We start from the raw sequence: 15449 nt of genomic DNA, 5'->3' as shown, positions 1-15449 counted from the left end.
ATAAATAATAATTAATTTTTAATTTAAAATTAATTTTCTGGGGCTCTCTTGGGAAGTGGAATTTTTAGCGTACATACAAGAGAAACTGGAGGTATCAGAGAGAGAGAGAGAGAGAGAGAGAGAGAGCGCTCCTGAGTTTCGCTTCTTTTCACTCCCTGGTCATTGAATTTTTTATTCACGCGATTGCTTCAGCGCGTCGATTTCACTTTCCCGTTGACTATAGTCAAAAGTGTTTTGTCAAAGATACTCCACGACAAAGACCATGAGTTGAAATTTCCATGACCACTAGATCATCACTCTCCCCACTCTCATTTGCCTCCCACCTAGTGAAAAAGACCATAAATATATATTAATGCCTTATTTTATTATTTTATTTTATTATATCTTAGTATATATACATTATATATCGTTTACTAATAATTAATATTAATTAGTATATATACTTATTTATTTTATTATATCTTAATATATATATATATTATATATCCTTTATTAATAATTAATATTAATTAGTGTATATACTCATCTAGGTATACTCAATATATACATATATCCAGTAAAATAAGTCAACAATTAAAATATATAGAAAATAAATAAGTCAACAGGGAAGTGATTTTTCTAAACAACATATTTAAAAAGCTTATGTTGGACAAAGACGAAGTATCATTCTATTTTTAATTTTTTTCTTTTTACATTGTTTTCTATAGTTAAAAAAAAAATGTCACATCATTAATTGTCCAACATAAATTTTACAACCTTGTTTAGAAGATTTTTTTTTTTTTTCGTATGTGTGAATACATTCAAGAATTTTAATATTGGATATTTCAATATTTATGGATCAATACAAACAATTGCATGAATTAGTTCAATTAATTTTTTTTTTGTTACATATTCCCATGCAATTTTTTTTTTATTTTTAGAATGATTTGTAATTTTTTTCCCTGAATGGAAAATTTGAATTCAAAATTATAAAAAACAAAATAATAGTTTTATTAGTGGGGCTATGTCTCTATCTCTATTAATCCCCCTGTAGTCATTTTAATATATATATATATGTATATAAGATGTAGATTTTGTATCCCAATTTTAATATTTTTATTCTCAGTTTTGCTCAACCAATTATAAAATTATATTTCATTTAAAAAAATATTTTTTTTCTGTTTAGATTTTTTTTTTATAAATAAATTTCATCATGTATATATATTTAACACACATATATGTAAATTAAATTTATAGATTAAATTATAAACACAAAAATACTGTATATGAAGTTTTTTTTTTCTCTCCCTTTTTTTTTTTTGGGCAAGCTTCTACATGTGCATCCCTTTTTTTTTTAAAAAACAAAAAGGTCAATTGACAATTTTATTTTATTATTATTTTTTAAATGAAACTTTGACAATTTTAATTGAAGATGGGTTGATAGCCACGCGTTAATAGTAGAGAGTGGTTATAGGGTTCATTGAATGAAAATGGTTAAAAACAGTAAATGGGAAAGAAAAGGAAAGTGATCTTCGGTGAAGAAGAGTGTAATAGAGAACGATAGAGGGACTTTGTGAATAGGGTAGAGTAGACAACGGGAACTGTCCCACTTTTCTTTATATTTTAGTTTTTATAATTATATATATATATATATTTCTTTAAGCAATTATTCTTATTATTTCGCTTTCTCTAATCCCCATTTCTATATTCTGTAGGCTGCGTTAATGGAAGTTTCTTTTCCTTATAATAATGCCTTTGTTTTTTCAGTCTTTCTGCTATGCTTAACTCCTTTTGGTTTACCAAGAATCTTTTTGCTTCCTACGTAATCTATAGTTTTTTAAACTGTTCCATGCGATTCTTCTAATTTATAATTAATCTCTCGTAATGATTTGAATAAATAAAAAAAATGTGTTTATTATGGAAATTTTAAACTATATATAATTTTCAATTTTTAAAATTTTACATGCAAAAATGTACTATATTTTAAAGAAGAGAAAAATAAAGAAATCCTTGTGGGAAAACCAAACTTCTTCTTCTTCTTCTTCTTCTTCTTTTTTTAATTTTTTTCATCGAAAAATAAAAACTTCTTCTTCTTTTAATCAATTATGGGTTTTTCTTAAATGTCACCATAGAAAAGCTTATTTTTATTTGTCACTTCACAATTATTTTATTTTGTTTTATAAAATATTTTTTTTATCACTTCATTTCAGTTATAACTATTTTTTTTTTATCGTTACAATATTTCCTAATTTATAACTGCAGTTATTAATTTAAGAATTATTCTAAATTTTTTTTGGTTTTTGTTGATTAGTTTTTATTTTTATTTTTTATGAATTTACAGGATATATATACATATGTATATTACTGTTTACCCAAAAAAAAAAAAAAGAGGATATATTAATTACTAGAAGGAAAATAAAATCTTAACAACTTCTTCTTTTTCTGAAAGGAACAAATTTATCACTCGAAATTATTCTTTGGGAACATATCAAATCTTTATTGCAAGTGGAAAGTACAACAACCCATGAATAGAAAGTCAAATTATAGAATAAATGGGATTATTCTAACTGGCCCATAGAATATTAATCAAAGCTAGCACATAAGCATACTTTTAGCATTTGCACTAAGTTTAGCTTCTCAATAATCTAATGTCACATAAATATATAATACAATTTAAAGCGAGAATATCTTGATGACTTCAGTCCCATAATAAACTCAAACATTATGAAAATGTTTTTATTTAATAAAAAGAAGCTTAATGAAAATTAAGCGGCCGAATTAGAGTTAAGAAACGTGATGAAAAACTGCCATGCATTAGGAATAATATTGATTCTCCACAAGCTTATGTCTCTCCCAAAACCAATTATAATAACATGGAAAATCTTCTGCATATCCTATTATAAAATTCGACTGCCCTATTAGTATCCACAAAAATTGATCATCACCCTTTCGTTTTTGTCCAAGATTTTAATGATTTTGTCTCAAAAATTATACGCTTAATTAATAGTTTGTACGTCAATATTACATAGACACTAATGAAAAATTATATGATACTTAAGTTTTGTCTCAAAAAATTCTTGGGTTCCTTTAATTTATAAAAAGATAAAGTGTATACCCTTATGGTATGAAAGCCAACCCAACCCAAAAAAAAAGAAGAAAAAAAAAAAAAAAAAAAAAGAAGAAGAAGAAGAAGAAGAAAAAGAAGAAAAAGAGTGTCCTTGGATTTTGTTTGTTTACAAATATTTGGCCATGAGTTATAATGTGTTGTAGACTTTAATGGTGGACATGGTTGCGCCCAGTTGGTGTATTACTTAAATTGATAACTGAACATAAGGAATCGCTTTAAATCCACCCTAAAAACTTTAGAGATAATGGTATAAGTAATTACAAAAAAATAATCATTTTGGCCAATATTATAAAGTAATCTACAGCTCTCTTTTATTTCCCTTTTATGAAATTCTCAAACATACTTTGAGGGGCAAGAAAAATTCGGATTGTCCGTATTTTGGTAAAAAGATGGGAGTGTGTATACAGAACTACAGTTTTAAGTGAAAAAATTACACTGAGATTTAGAACATACCAGTTGAGGCCTCCATTTGATCATCTTTTTATGGGCCGAGAGCTTTCTGTTAGTCACTGAGCCCATTTTGGGAGTTGAAAAGAGTGTTTCAAAGCTATTAACTATGAAAGTCAACGGTATTGCCAACCAAAGAAGAACTGCTACAACTGCTAACCAACATAACGGTAACTCTTGAGTCTACTCCATTGGTCTTCCTTCATTTTGGTGCTCTTTTAACTCCCACTTTTTCATAATCAATGTCAGAAAACGAAGACATAATTTCCATTGCATTTTAGTTTTCTTTTTCAAATACCGTCTACAACGTGTTCGATGAAATGCCCAAGAGTGTCTGGATCGCCTTTTAAGTTGATAAAAGATTAGAATTTTTATATTCGTTTGGCAACAGCTTAGAGTCATGGATGTGGGTCATTGCTATTTGGATGGAAATGCTGACGCTGTGGAGTTCTGCCCTCATGACTCCTTCCGCCATATTTTGGCAGCTTCAACGTACACGTTACGGGAGGGTGATCAGCCCAGTCGGTCTGGGAGCATATCGCTCTTCCATGTTGATGCTGAGACGCGCCAACTTGAATTGTTTCATCGTGTGGATACGGCGGGGATCTTTGATATAAAATGGAACTCGGTTGGAAGGAATGTGGTTCCTTTGCTTGCTCAAGCTGATGCTGATGGGTACTTGAGAATCCATAGTCTTGGGAACCATTCAGATGGAGCAGAAGGTATGGTCCACGTCAAATTGTTTTGGTTTCAAAAGACAATGGAGACTGGGGAAAGAACATATTAACAAAAGATTTAAGAGTTTGAGGCCGAAACTCAATTTCAAATAGCTTTCTTTTATATCAAGTTTTATCAAAAAGTAAATGGGTTTTTAGTACACGTCAAAATGTTCAAGTTTTACTTTGAGACTATGAAATAGTAGTGAAGCTAGACATTCTTCTACTTTTCAGTCTCATTTCTCTTCGTTTCTTAGTTCTGATGTGAATTCTTGGTGCAGGGTTTTCTTTAAAAGAGATAAATGGTGAAAAGATCAGCTCTTCATTGTGCCTATGTTTGGACTGGAACCCTTCGGCCACATCCATCACAGTGGGGCTTTCAGATGGATCTGTCTCTATAATTTCTCTGGCAGAATCGCAAGTTCAGGTGCAAGAAGAATGGAAAGCCCATGATTTTGAACTTTGGGCAACTTCTTTTGATATCCATCAGCCCAATTTGGTGTACACCGGCTCGGATGACTGCAAATTCAGTTGTTGGGATTTGCGTGATGGTCCTTCCAAGTTAGCATTCCAAAATACCAAGGTTCATAAAATGGGTGTTTGCTGTATTGCCAAAAGCCCAAGTGATCCAAATACCCTACTTACTGGTAGTTATGATGAGAACCTGAGGGTATGGGATGTAAGGTCAATTTCAAAACCAGTTATTGAAACTTCAATTTGTTTAGGGGGAGGAGTCTGGAGAATCAAGCACCATCCCTTTGTTCCAGGTCTAGTATTGGCTGCTTGTATGCACAATGGGTTTGCAATTGTCAAGATTAAAGGGGATGAAGCTGAAGTTATGGAAACATATAGCAAACATGAGTCACTTGCATATGGAGCTGACTGGCAGAGAGAGGAAAGATCACATGGTGACAAACGGACCTCTCTGGTGGCTACTTGCTCATTTTATGACCGACTTCTTAGGATATGGATGCCAGAAAGTAATACTCTTTTATGACTCGGTACTTTTTAATACATATCCTTATATGCATTGGGAAGGATCCAATGTTGTCACTTTTAGGGATTCGTTTTGCTACGTCGTTAGGCATACATTGGTTATGATGCTTGAACTTTGGTCTTTTATTACTGCCTGCAAATTCGATTCCTGGCTTTGTTAGGAATTAAAAAAACCAGCATGGTACTCTTGGATAAATTGAGCTCAGACAGGAATCCTTAAAAGTAGGGTCCTGGTTTTCTTTATGTGTGTTTACTTTCAGAAGAAAGGGGATTTTAACTGTGATATTTTATATATTTATGAAAAACATATTAAGATAAAAATAATATTTAAGTAGTTTCTTTCAGTGCTCAAGGATGAATTTAGCAGATATGATTATGGGGTTTGATTTAAGATATTCATTAAAACCCATAAGTTACCGTTGGAATCTTAACTAGTGTCTTTTGGCGTTGCCCACCCATTCAACTTTTTGGTTTTCCATTGAAACGGGGGGAGAAGATGGTGAGGCCAATCCTGAAAGCAGGAGTTGCAAAGATTCTGGTAGATGCTGGGTAATGCTATTCTATGTGTAAGGAAGATGAAACTACTTTTATTCATTATTTACTGTGTGGTTTTAAGGAAAAATAACTATATTGCTGACTAATAAGTTGTGTTCCAGCCCGATAGCAGTTTCACACTCAACTTGAATTTGCGTAACTAACCGTATAGAACTTGATACATATAATATAAAGGCCTTTACTGGCTTTTACGGTGGATTTTTGTTATATGTAGAAACTTGCAGAAGCCTTAGAAATTGGGATAACCTTTTGTCATGTTGTATATGGCATTGCTATTGCAACAGTATCTGCAACTTCACACATGATAAAAAGACTGTGCTAAAAACTACAGAGCAGCACTAGAAAACTTTTTTCCTGATGTTTGAGAGAAGCTTCTTTTTTACTTTCTACTTTATATATATATATATATATATAGTTTTGAGGAAAACCTTTTACCCAAAAAATAAAATAAAATAGTTTGAGAAAAACCATTTGGAAGTAAATGCAGTTTTTGGGATTGTCGTTGTCACATGCTCGGTGGCTCACAGCTAATTTTGGTCCCAGTTGTTACTTAATTGCATTCTGCCATGCACATATACAAGGAGTTTAGGCAGGTTTAGTTTGAAGTCTAGTGTACGAGGCAAAACTTAGACCTTCAATTGGCCAATTTTTGGCCAAAATAGCTTGGACCAAGGTCTCCTGATGGATCGGACTTAACAACAGGTTTTGCCTTTCCCACTTTGACCCTGAATAGTACTAATCATATTGAATTCATTACTCTTGGAGTTTTTGGACCCCACTTCTCAAATTTCAAAAGCATTCAAAATTTATGCATTAATCTGGAGTTTCTTAATACAATTTGATTGTATTTGCAATATAATATGGATCCAAGTGCATATACGGATTGTTACTAGTACTTTTATCTCCCCAAGATTTATTCTTTTATTTTGTCTTCTTTTATTCCTCTGATTTTTATTTTTTATTTTATTTTATTTTATTTTTTCTTTTGTGGGGAGATAATGTATTTGAGGTTGAGCTTCGAAGACCATATAGCTTGCTAACAATTATCACTGCGAAAAATGCCACCATAGTTCACAATCATCTGAAGCTTTCTTTCTTTGTCTTTGCTATTTTTCTTCTACACAAACGTGGGACCAAAAGGAAATATAATGCCTCTGCTTACTAAATTTCCTGACTATTGTGCAATTGAATAATCAAAACTGGTGGTCCTGGAATCTCAGTACATCCTTCGGAGAAAAAATCAGCTCGGAAAGAAAAAGAATTCGGAAAATGAAATGGAAATAATTTTTTAATCACACATTGCATTTTTTACACTAATTATCCAAAGGAAGTATTTCTCTTTTGAAAACCAAATGATGGGTTTAGACTTGGCATTATATTGGGCTATAATTTCTTTTTGTTTTCTTAGCAAACCAAATGATTTATATTTTGAAAGTAGTGCATTCAAATGTTACCATAATCACTATTCTCCAGATTCAAATCCACCTTTTGAGATAACCAAAAATAAATAAATAATAAAGGGAAAAAATAATTTGAATTTATTCCATTCCCCAGGCTTTGATATATGGGAGGAGACTGTTAAGAAAGAAGATGAAAAAGAAATCACAATGTCCTTGGATTCTGAAAAAAAAAAAAAAAAAATCACAAAGAAAGAAATATCAAGGGGATGAATGAATCAAGCTTAAAACTCTATCCTAAACGTGAAATTGTTTTCATTTTCCTTTTTATTTTTATTTTTTATTATTATATGTTTTGGTTAAATATCATGCTATTGAACTCCCTCTAATTTTTATCAAAAAGGAAAACGAAAAAAAAATCTCTCTCCAATTCTGTGTTCATATATTGTTTCAGAATTAACTGCCCAAATCTAAGTGGCATTTGAAGAAACTAGACTATTTTACTTTTATGCTTAGTCCTTTCGTATCAAAACTATTAATTATTAACTGGTTGCTTAAGTAAGGGAAACTATCCCGAAAATGAGCTCAGACTGAATATTATTAATCATTAAAAGTGGAAACAAAATAGTTTGTTTTTATGTCTTAGATTCCGATCAATTAAAAGGAAAGAACAAAACAAAAAAGAAAAAAAGTGTTAAAAACTCATTTAAAGATGTTATGTTATGCATGTGAAGTTGATCCTAAAAGCTTTTTGTTTTGATGGGAAAGTTTGTTCTTAAAAAGTACTCCAATTACCTAGATACATTTTTGTTCCAATTATTGGTTAATCAAACCCGGTGCAAGCTAATATCACAATATCATCTCCTTTCATATATAATCCTCCTATGGTAGATGTTAATTATATGTAATATTTTGTTACACATTATATGAAAATAGATATCCAATTTCATATAATCGAATATAATATATTCATGATATGGGTGATTACATCTGACATAAGAAAACTAAATATATATTATGTTATAGATGTAGTTAGATTTATATATCAAACCTTTTTTAAAAGTTGAAGCTTAGATTTACAAATTAAATCTCTTCTTAAAAATTGAAGCTTAGTTTAAAAATCTTAGATACAATGTCGGTAGATGTATATATTAATTTTATTTTTTTAAACGTTGGACATATTATATATATATATATATATATATTTTTTTTAAAAAAGTTTATGTTATATGTACACATTAAAAGAGCTATGCCGTACACTCACTACCGGTGTGAGCAGTGGGAGTGATGCTTCTTTCTGTCTCTATCTGTCTGTCCTTAAAAAATTTAGATACACTGATGTACAAACGGGTAATCTTTGCTTGTTTGGAATCTCTCTCTCTCTCTCTCTCTCTCTCTCTCTCTCTCTCTCTTATCTTCCCATGAAAAAACTTGCACTGCATTGCTCTTCTCATGTGCGCTATCTTCAACTCTAATTTCATCAACCTCTAAAAATTGCCAAGCCCCATTTTCTTTCCTCTCCTATCTCTCTCTTCATAAACTCAATCTCACAAAACAGAGTCTGTCATAATTCACCATTACTACTACTATTGTCATATACTCCCCTGCTCTTTCTTTTTTTTGAACCTCCAAAAAAAAAAAAAAAAAGTGTCTCTTTTGCTTATAGATGTTAAATGCTTCACGTTTTCACTGAATTTTCAGATTCTATTTGAAATGGGTTTGCTTAGAATTTCAAGGGTATTGGTTTTTCTTTTCTGGGTTTTCTCACTTTTTTGCTTGAAAGCAAACTGTGATAGTTCAGGGATCTCTCTGAAGTTCTTGAAGACTCCTCATGCATTCTCCAAAAGGAACTCAGCCACATTTGCATTTCAAGTTTTGAACTGCTCAAATTGTAGCTTCACTTGCAAGGTATGTTATTTTCTTGGACTACTCTGAAAAATCTATTTTTCATTTTCTTTTTGGTTTTTCTCTGATAGGTTGCTTTCGTTTTCTGTGTCACAGTTTTGGCTTTGCCTTTAATTTTTATGATTCATAATGTCGAATGGTGCTCGGAATGAACTTGTAACAGCTGCAATTTTCCAAGAAAATTAATTACCCAGTATTTCTGACAATAAACTGCAGAGAATCAAATAATACTACTAATTTTTTACCTTATTACTGAAAAGCTGAACTGGAAAGTTTCAGCAAAATAGAAAATTTCTTTCATGATTCCCTCATTTTTTGTTTTTTTTTTTTAATCCTCGTATATATTCCATAAATGCAGCTAGATGATGGGATTGCTTCAAATTGTGAAGCAAGAAAAGTTTCATATTTGGGATTACAAGACGGGAATCATACATTTGAAGTATGCACAAACGGGCTTGTTGGAGTTGGGTGTGCTAGCTATAACTGGACTATTGGTTGAGTCTCCAATCTTCATCATTTTTACCCCCAGTAATTATTTAAAAATAACAACAGTAAAGCTAGTTAAATAATGTGAAAATTTTCCAAATGAAGATCATAAAGTATGAAATTTTGCTGAAAATATGGCTTCTTTGGGTCCACAAACCAGTGAACTGTGAGGAAGCTAGGCTTTACTTAAACTTTGATTGTATTTGGAACTGCTTCAATTTAATACATAACAAATGCTAATGCTAATGCAAATTGTATGTTATTTTTGCAGATACAGTGCCTCCAACAGCAAATGTTAGGGTCTCGAATTCTTTTACGAACGATTTCAATATTTCTGTAAATATTTCTTTTACTGAACCATGTACTGGTGGAGGAGGTTTCAATTGTTTGTCCATTAATGCCTGCAACGTGAGTAGGTGGCCAACTGACATTTGATTACATTTCTAAATTTCATTAACAGTTTTTGTATGTTCTGTTTCCTGTCTGTTATTTGATTAAATTTTATTCTTCTTGCTTTCTAGGACTTCTTTTCAAGTTTTACCAGAAAATAGAAAATCTAAAATTTATGCTAGTGTAATTATTAATGACTACAAATGGGCATGAAAATTAAATGAACAACTGCGTAGAGGATTTGTGGTGAGTGAGTTTTTGGTTTAACTTTGATTTTTGTTTTTGTTTTTTTTTTTTTTTTTTTTTTCTTTCTGGGGGACAGTTGCTAGTCTATGGTGCTGGCCAAGTTATACCAAGTTCACTGAATGTTCTGCAGCAAAATCGTAAATATTCACTTCTTGTTAGTCTGGCAGCTAATGTTCAGTTTGGACGAGTAATCCTGGTAATGGATAAGAATTTCTGCACAGATAATGCTAGAAACAGATTCACAAGAACATCAAATTCTAGTTTCATTGTGCATTTTGGTGAGTTTATTTGTTCAATCCTCGTTTATGTTGGGAAAATGCTATTATGTATTAGTACATTTGAAAGGAATTATAAACAGAAAAGGAAAGAAAAAGAAGCCAAATAGAAACCAACTCACGGACTACATCTTTGATTGTTGACATTTGAGGCGTTAGACTCAGCAGAATTCCTATTTCTTTCTGAAGATATTTAGTAGTAGAATTGGAAAAAAAAAAAAAAAAAATCCTTTATTCCTCCAACAGTTAAACAGCTTTAAGAAAATTCATTGTTTTAAGAATGTTTAATGGATTTTTCTGCAGATAGAAGAATTGTATTTGCCAACATGAGGATTCGAATTCCTGAAAAGCTACTTCAGTTGGATGGTCAAACTAGGACAGTGCAGGCAACTAACAGTTATAACAATCTCAAAGTGCATTTATACTTCTCATCACCAGTTCTTAATTCCTCTCAAGAGATTCTAAATTCTCTCAGCATAAGTCAAGGCACACTTGTTCCTACTAGCGGAAACAACCTTGCGAATCGCAGATTTGGCTTTCTGGTAAATTTGGTTCATAGTTTCAACGTCCTTAATTTGTTAATATGATGCTTATATTTCATAGTTCTTTCTCTCCTTGAGTTATTTTCAGGTTGCAAATGTGTCTAATGTTGCTATAGTCACAGTTAGTCTCAATTCAAATCCTATAATAAGCAGACAAGGGACACCAGTTTCACCAATTCTGCCAGTAACGTTTCTTTATGGTACAAACTAATTTTTGTGCTTGGAAGTTACAAAGAAAAAAACAATCATTTCTTGTTTGTTAAATTAATTGATTTAGATTCTATCTAAATTGTTTTCTTATTCTGATGTGAGCTAAAGATTCTAAGAGGCCTTCCGTGAAGTTAAGTACAACATCTAATATGAGGACAAGAGAAAACATCATTCCCATATCAATAAAATTCATGAAGCCTGTATTTGGTTTCAGCTCATCTAATGTATCATTCTCGGGTGGGGATTTACAAAGGCAAGTAAATTCATATGATGTCTCTGTCCAATTTCTGTTGCTGCTATCCATCTGCATTTGAATTCATTTACTTATTTATCTATGCATATATAATAATTATGCATATATAACAAGTATAATATAGTGAATAAACAATTTAGCAAGTAGTACAATTCTGAATCAACTCACTTTTCTTCTAAGAATCTTTACTATTTTCCAGCTTTCGCCAAATAAATTGGAGCACGTACCTTTTTGAAATACATGCAACAAATGATATTGTATCCATAAATGTTCCTGAAAATGTAACTGGTGATGTTGCTGGAAACAAAAATCTAGCATCCAATGTTCTGCAAGTGAGACACTGTAAGGACTGGTTTTTCACTTGTTAATTGTAATAAGATAATGATTTGTTCTTTATAGTTTGTTCCTCGAACTTATTTAGTGATGTAATTCCCAAACAATGCATGCAGACTCGATACCAATGATGGCTTCTGTGATTTCTGCATTTGTAACTGCAACTTTTGCTTTGACATCTCTCACTGCGGGGATTCTTGCTTTTTCAACTGCTAATGTACAAACACTTTGGGCTTATGCAAGAGCACCTTTGACTGCTGATCCTGCAAGAAATCTATTTGTATGATGCTTAACCTATTTGAACTATTTCTCATTCAGTTTACATATTTTCACCATTTAAAACTAATTCGATATTTCTCTTTAATCTCTTCCAGAGACTTGCTAGCCACATTCAGGTTTTTGCACTCTCTAGATGGTTGTCTGTTACATTGCCAGTTGAGTATTATGAATTTGTGAGGAGTTTAGGATGGAGTATCCCTAGCTTTGGTCTGCCATGGGAAACTGGGAACAGCCGCCCAGTAATGGTGGGATCTACTCCTTTTACCAGCTCAAGTTCTTATATTTCCAAGATTTACAGTTCAGAGTATTTCCAAAGCATGGAAATGAAAGAAGGGAATTCAAATGTGACTAATTCAGTATATGGGCAGCCACTTCTTCCAATGGAATACAGATTATATTTCGAGGTCATAAATGTTCAACCTTTCCATAACTTGTTGATTCCTATTTCTATAAGATGAAAATTTTATAATGAGTGGAATTTGTATTGCAGAATCCAAATCTTAAACCAGAAGCTGAATATCTTTTGGACCGTCAAAACTCAAACGGGTGTGTTAAATTGAAAGCATCGATTTTCATCTACTAAATAATTTCATCACTTCGCTTGTCAATCTTAGAGAATAAGGGAGTGGTCAAACTTTTTGATATGGATTGACTAAAAGAAAAAAAAAAAAAAAATTGAAAAAGATAAAGAAGTTAAGAGGTTGCAGAATTTCCCTTTATTTGGTAATAACCTGTTCTTAAAATTCTTAGCATGACCCAAATTATTTAACGCAAAATCTAAATGGTCTACCATGTCGATTTATGAATTCTTGATTTTTAATCTTCCATGTTCAAATACTTCAGAAAGAACAATTGGCTTACACACAAACTTCTTTTTTTTCTTCTTTGGTGTAGGTGGGGAGATTTCAGTAGAAGCATGTTCTGGTTAGCTGTGATTGGTGGCAGTTTAATACTGCTTCATATTTTAGTGCTTTTTATCCTAAAGTTGAGGAAAAAATTATATGAAAATAAGAAGGATTATGGAGCACTCACATTCCCAAGATTTGAGATATTTCTTATAATTCTCGCACTTCCTTGTATTTGTGAGGCTTCTGCCACTTTAGTTAAAGGTACCTTCTGTGTTAAGCTTTTTCACCTATTTTTATGTATTTGTATTTTATAACACAGCCAAAAAATTTTACATTGAGAATTTAGCTATCAAAATGTTGGAATAGCAATGCTGAATCATGCACAAATGTAGTGTCTAAACCCATATTCCTAAAAAAAAATATGATATTGAACTTAAAATTGACTCCAAGCTATTCATATCTTTATAAAGTTTTGACCCCAATATGTTTTCTCCCAACAAGTTTTCTTTCCAAGATTGTTGCAATTTACTTCTTTCTTGCTTTAATTGTTGTAGGCAAAGAAGCATCAGGGTTTATAGTTGGCATTCTGTTGTTGACTGTCGTGCTCTTTCTGCTGCTGGCTTTGTTCCTTTTCCTCTCCGTTGGAATTACATTTGGGAAGCTACTTCAATACAAGGAAGTTCATCAAGAACGTCAAACATTCCATTGGTATCAAGAGCTTGTCCGGGTTACATTAGGTCCGGGTAAAAGAGGCCAATGGACATGGAAAAACCAAGCAAGTTCTGTTTATCAGATCATTTTAGGACCTCTATTTGAAGATCTAAGAGGTCCTCCAAAATATATGCTATCACAGATTTCCGGAGGCAATCCCCACAAACCCGGTGATTGTATCATTGCCTCTGATGATGAAACAGAAGATGCAGAAGCACCATTTATTCAGAAACTGTTTGGCATACTCAGAATATACTACACATTGCTCGAATGTCTAAAACGTGTTTCTCTTGGGCTAATGGCCGGCGTGTACATGGAAAACTGGTCTTCCAAAACTCCATCACTTACCTTATTATGCATCACTTCTTTCCAACTTTTCTTTCTTGTTCTCAAGAAGCCATTCATCAAGAAAAAGGTTCAGCTGGTTGAGATAATCTCAGTTTCCAGTGAAGTGTGTTTGTTTGCAATCTGTGTATTTCTCTTGGAGAAGGAATTATCTATGGGGGATCAGACTAAAGTTGGAATCTCCATGATCATACTGTTCCTCATTGGATATGTTTCTCAGATGATCAATGAGTTGTATGCTTTATACAGACAGACAATGCTATTGGACCCCGCTGAGAAGTCTTTCTTAACAGGTTTGAAAATAGCTTCGGTGGGCTGTATCCTATTGTTCCTCCCACAAAATTTGATCAAGAAGCTGGAAAGCAGATTCATAGTGAACCAAACTGGAAATACAGAATCTGGGGATGCTGGAATGAGGAATTTAGGTACAGCTGATAAGCCATGGTCAAAACAGCTGAGAGAATTGGCAAAAGCTAGTTTCAGTAAAGAAAGAAGTACAACGGCTACAAGTGATCCTTCAACCAGTCGATCCAGATGGAGTGGGCTTTGGAGCACCAAAAGGAGTGGGAGTCCATCTGCAAGTTTTTCTGCTGATTCAAAACCAAAAGCTAAACATTTATACAAAGATTTAGAAGATATATTTGCTTCCAAGTGAAACCAAAACTACCATTTTCACGAACAGAAAGATCATATTCGAGTTCTTTGTTAAAGTTGTCTACTTCTTCTCCACATCTAATTCATAGTCATTAAAGATTGGATTGTGGGTGATTGATGTGGTTTTGACCCATTATAAGGTTGTACGTATAGTTATGGTTTACAATTAAAATTCATGTATGAAAGCTGATTTATTTGTTAGTATGTATGATAATATTGGCCTAGCTTTATTGAAATTATAGCTAAAAGAGACTCTGTTTCTACTATGTAAAACTCTTCTTTTATGATAATAGCTGATTATGAACATTATATATATATATACATATATATATATATATATATTTCTTTTTTAATAATATGCTTGATGACCATTAGTCATGTCAAATGAAAGGGACAGGGTTAGTTTGAAACCCAATACCCAAGCAAGACTATATGTTTATCGAACTAGAAAATTATGCAAACAAAATGAGAAACTGAGAAAAGCACGCTCTTCATTCATCATGTTTTAATTAATATACTGGGAACAATCTCAAACGTTCATTTTTGTTCCTCAATGTGTCTTTTTATCTAAAATTGTCCAGGGTAGAAAGTACTTATTGGTGAAGCTCTTTTGACTTTTCCAAAATAGTACAGAAGTTGGCTTTGGGATCAACTACGTGTTCTTCAGCAATGTGGCAATGGACAGAATATAAAACATGATGTAAAATATGTCGTTGACAGTATAGAAAGTAAGAGAACATATTCTTTTGAAATCA

At 32.2% G+C, this 15449-nt stretch overlaps 2 protein-coding genes across 11 annotated transcripts; both read left to right on the top strand.

The window, feature by feature from the left end:
- Positions 1-3270: 3270 nt before the first annotated feature.
- Positions 3271-5635, top strand: LOC107418374 (uncharacterized). Of its 2 annotated transcripts, none has more exons than XM_025073709.3 (3): positions 3271-3723; positions 3945-4275; positions 4551-5635. In XM_025073709.3, exons 2-3 carry the CDS (start codon positions 3954-3956, stop codon positions 5264-5266), a joined length of 1038 nt encoding a protein of 345 aa, XP_024929477.2. In that variant the 5' UTR covers positions 3271-3723; positions 3945-3953; the 3' UTR covers positions 5267-5635. The 2 variants fall into 2 exon arrangements, with proteins under 2 accessions (XP_024929477.2, XP_015882547.2); XM_016027061.4 differs by having other exon boundaries at positions 3279-3723; positions 3803-4275.
- A 2937-nt stretch (positions 5636-8572) lies between these two features.
- On the top strand, positions 8573-14908 carry LOC125422293 (uncharacterized). 9 transcript variants are annotated; one of them, XM_048473114.2, is made up of 14 exons: positions 8985-9125; positions 9219-9278; positions 9481-9616; positions 9880-10016; positions 10321-10522; positions 10823-11061; positions 11150-11261; positions 11380-11524; positions 11724-11866; positions 11974-12137; positions 12232-12540; positions 12627-12682; positions 13031-13245; positions 13539-14908. In XM_048473114.2, the coding sequence occupies exons 2-14, from the start codon at positions 9252-9254 to the stop codon at positions 14693-14695; spliced, it is 3042 nt and encodes a 1013-aa protein (XP_048329071.2). In that variant the 5' UTR covers positions 8985-9125; positions 9219-9251; the 3' UTR covers positions 14696-14908. The 9 variants fall into 9 exon arrangements, with proteins under 9 accessions (XP_048329065.2, XP_048329071.2, XP_048329067.2 ...); XM_048473113.2 differs by having other exon boundaries at positions 9037-9125; positions 9219-9315; positions 9481-9650; XM_048473108.2 differs by lacking the exon at positions 9219-9278 and having other exon boundaries at positions 8573-9125.
- The last annotated feature ends 541 nt before the right edge of the window (positions 14909-15449 follow it).

Source organism: Ziziphus jujuba, chromosome 2, assembly GCF_031755915.1.
Source record: "Ziziphus jujuba cultivar Dongzao chromosome 2, ASM3175591v1".
Classification (NCBI taxonomy): domain Eukaryota; kingdom Viridiplantae; phylum Streptophyta; class Magnoliopsida; order Rosales; family Rhamnaceae; genus Ziziphus; species Ziziphus jujuba.
Note: the sequence above shows the minus strand (reverse complement) of the source record. Positions and strands in the feature narration are given on the sequence as shown.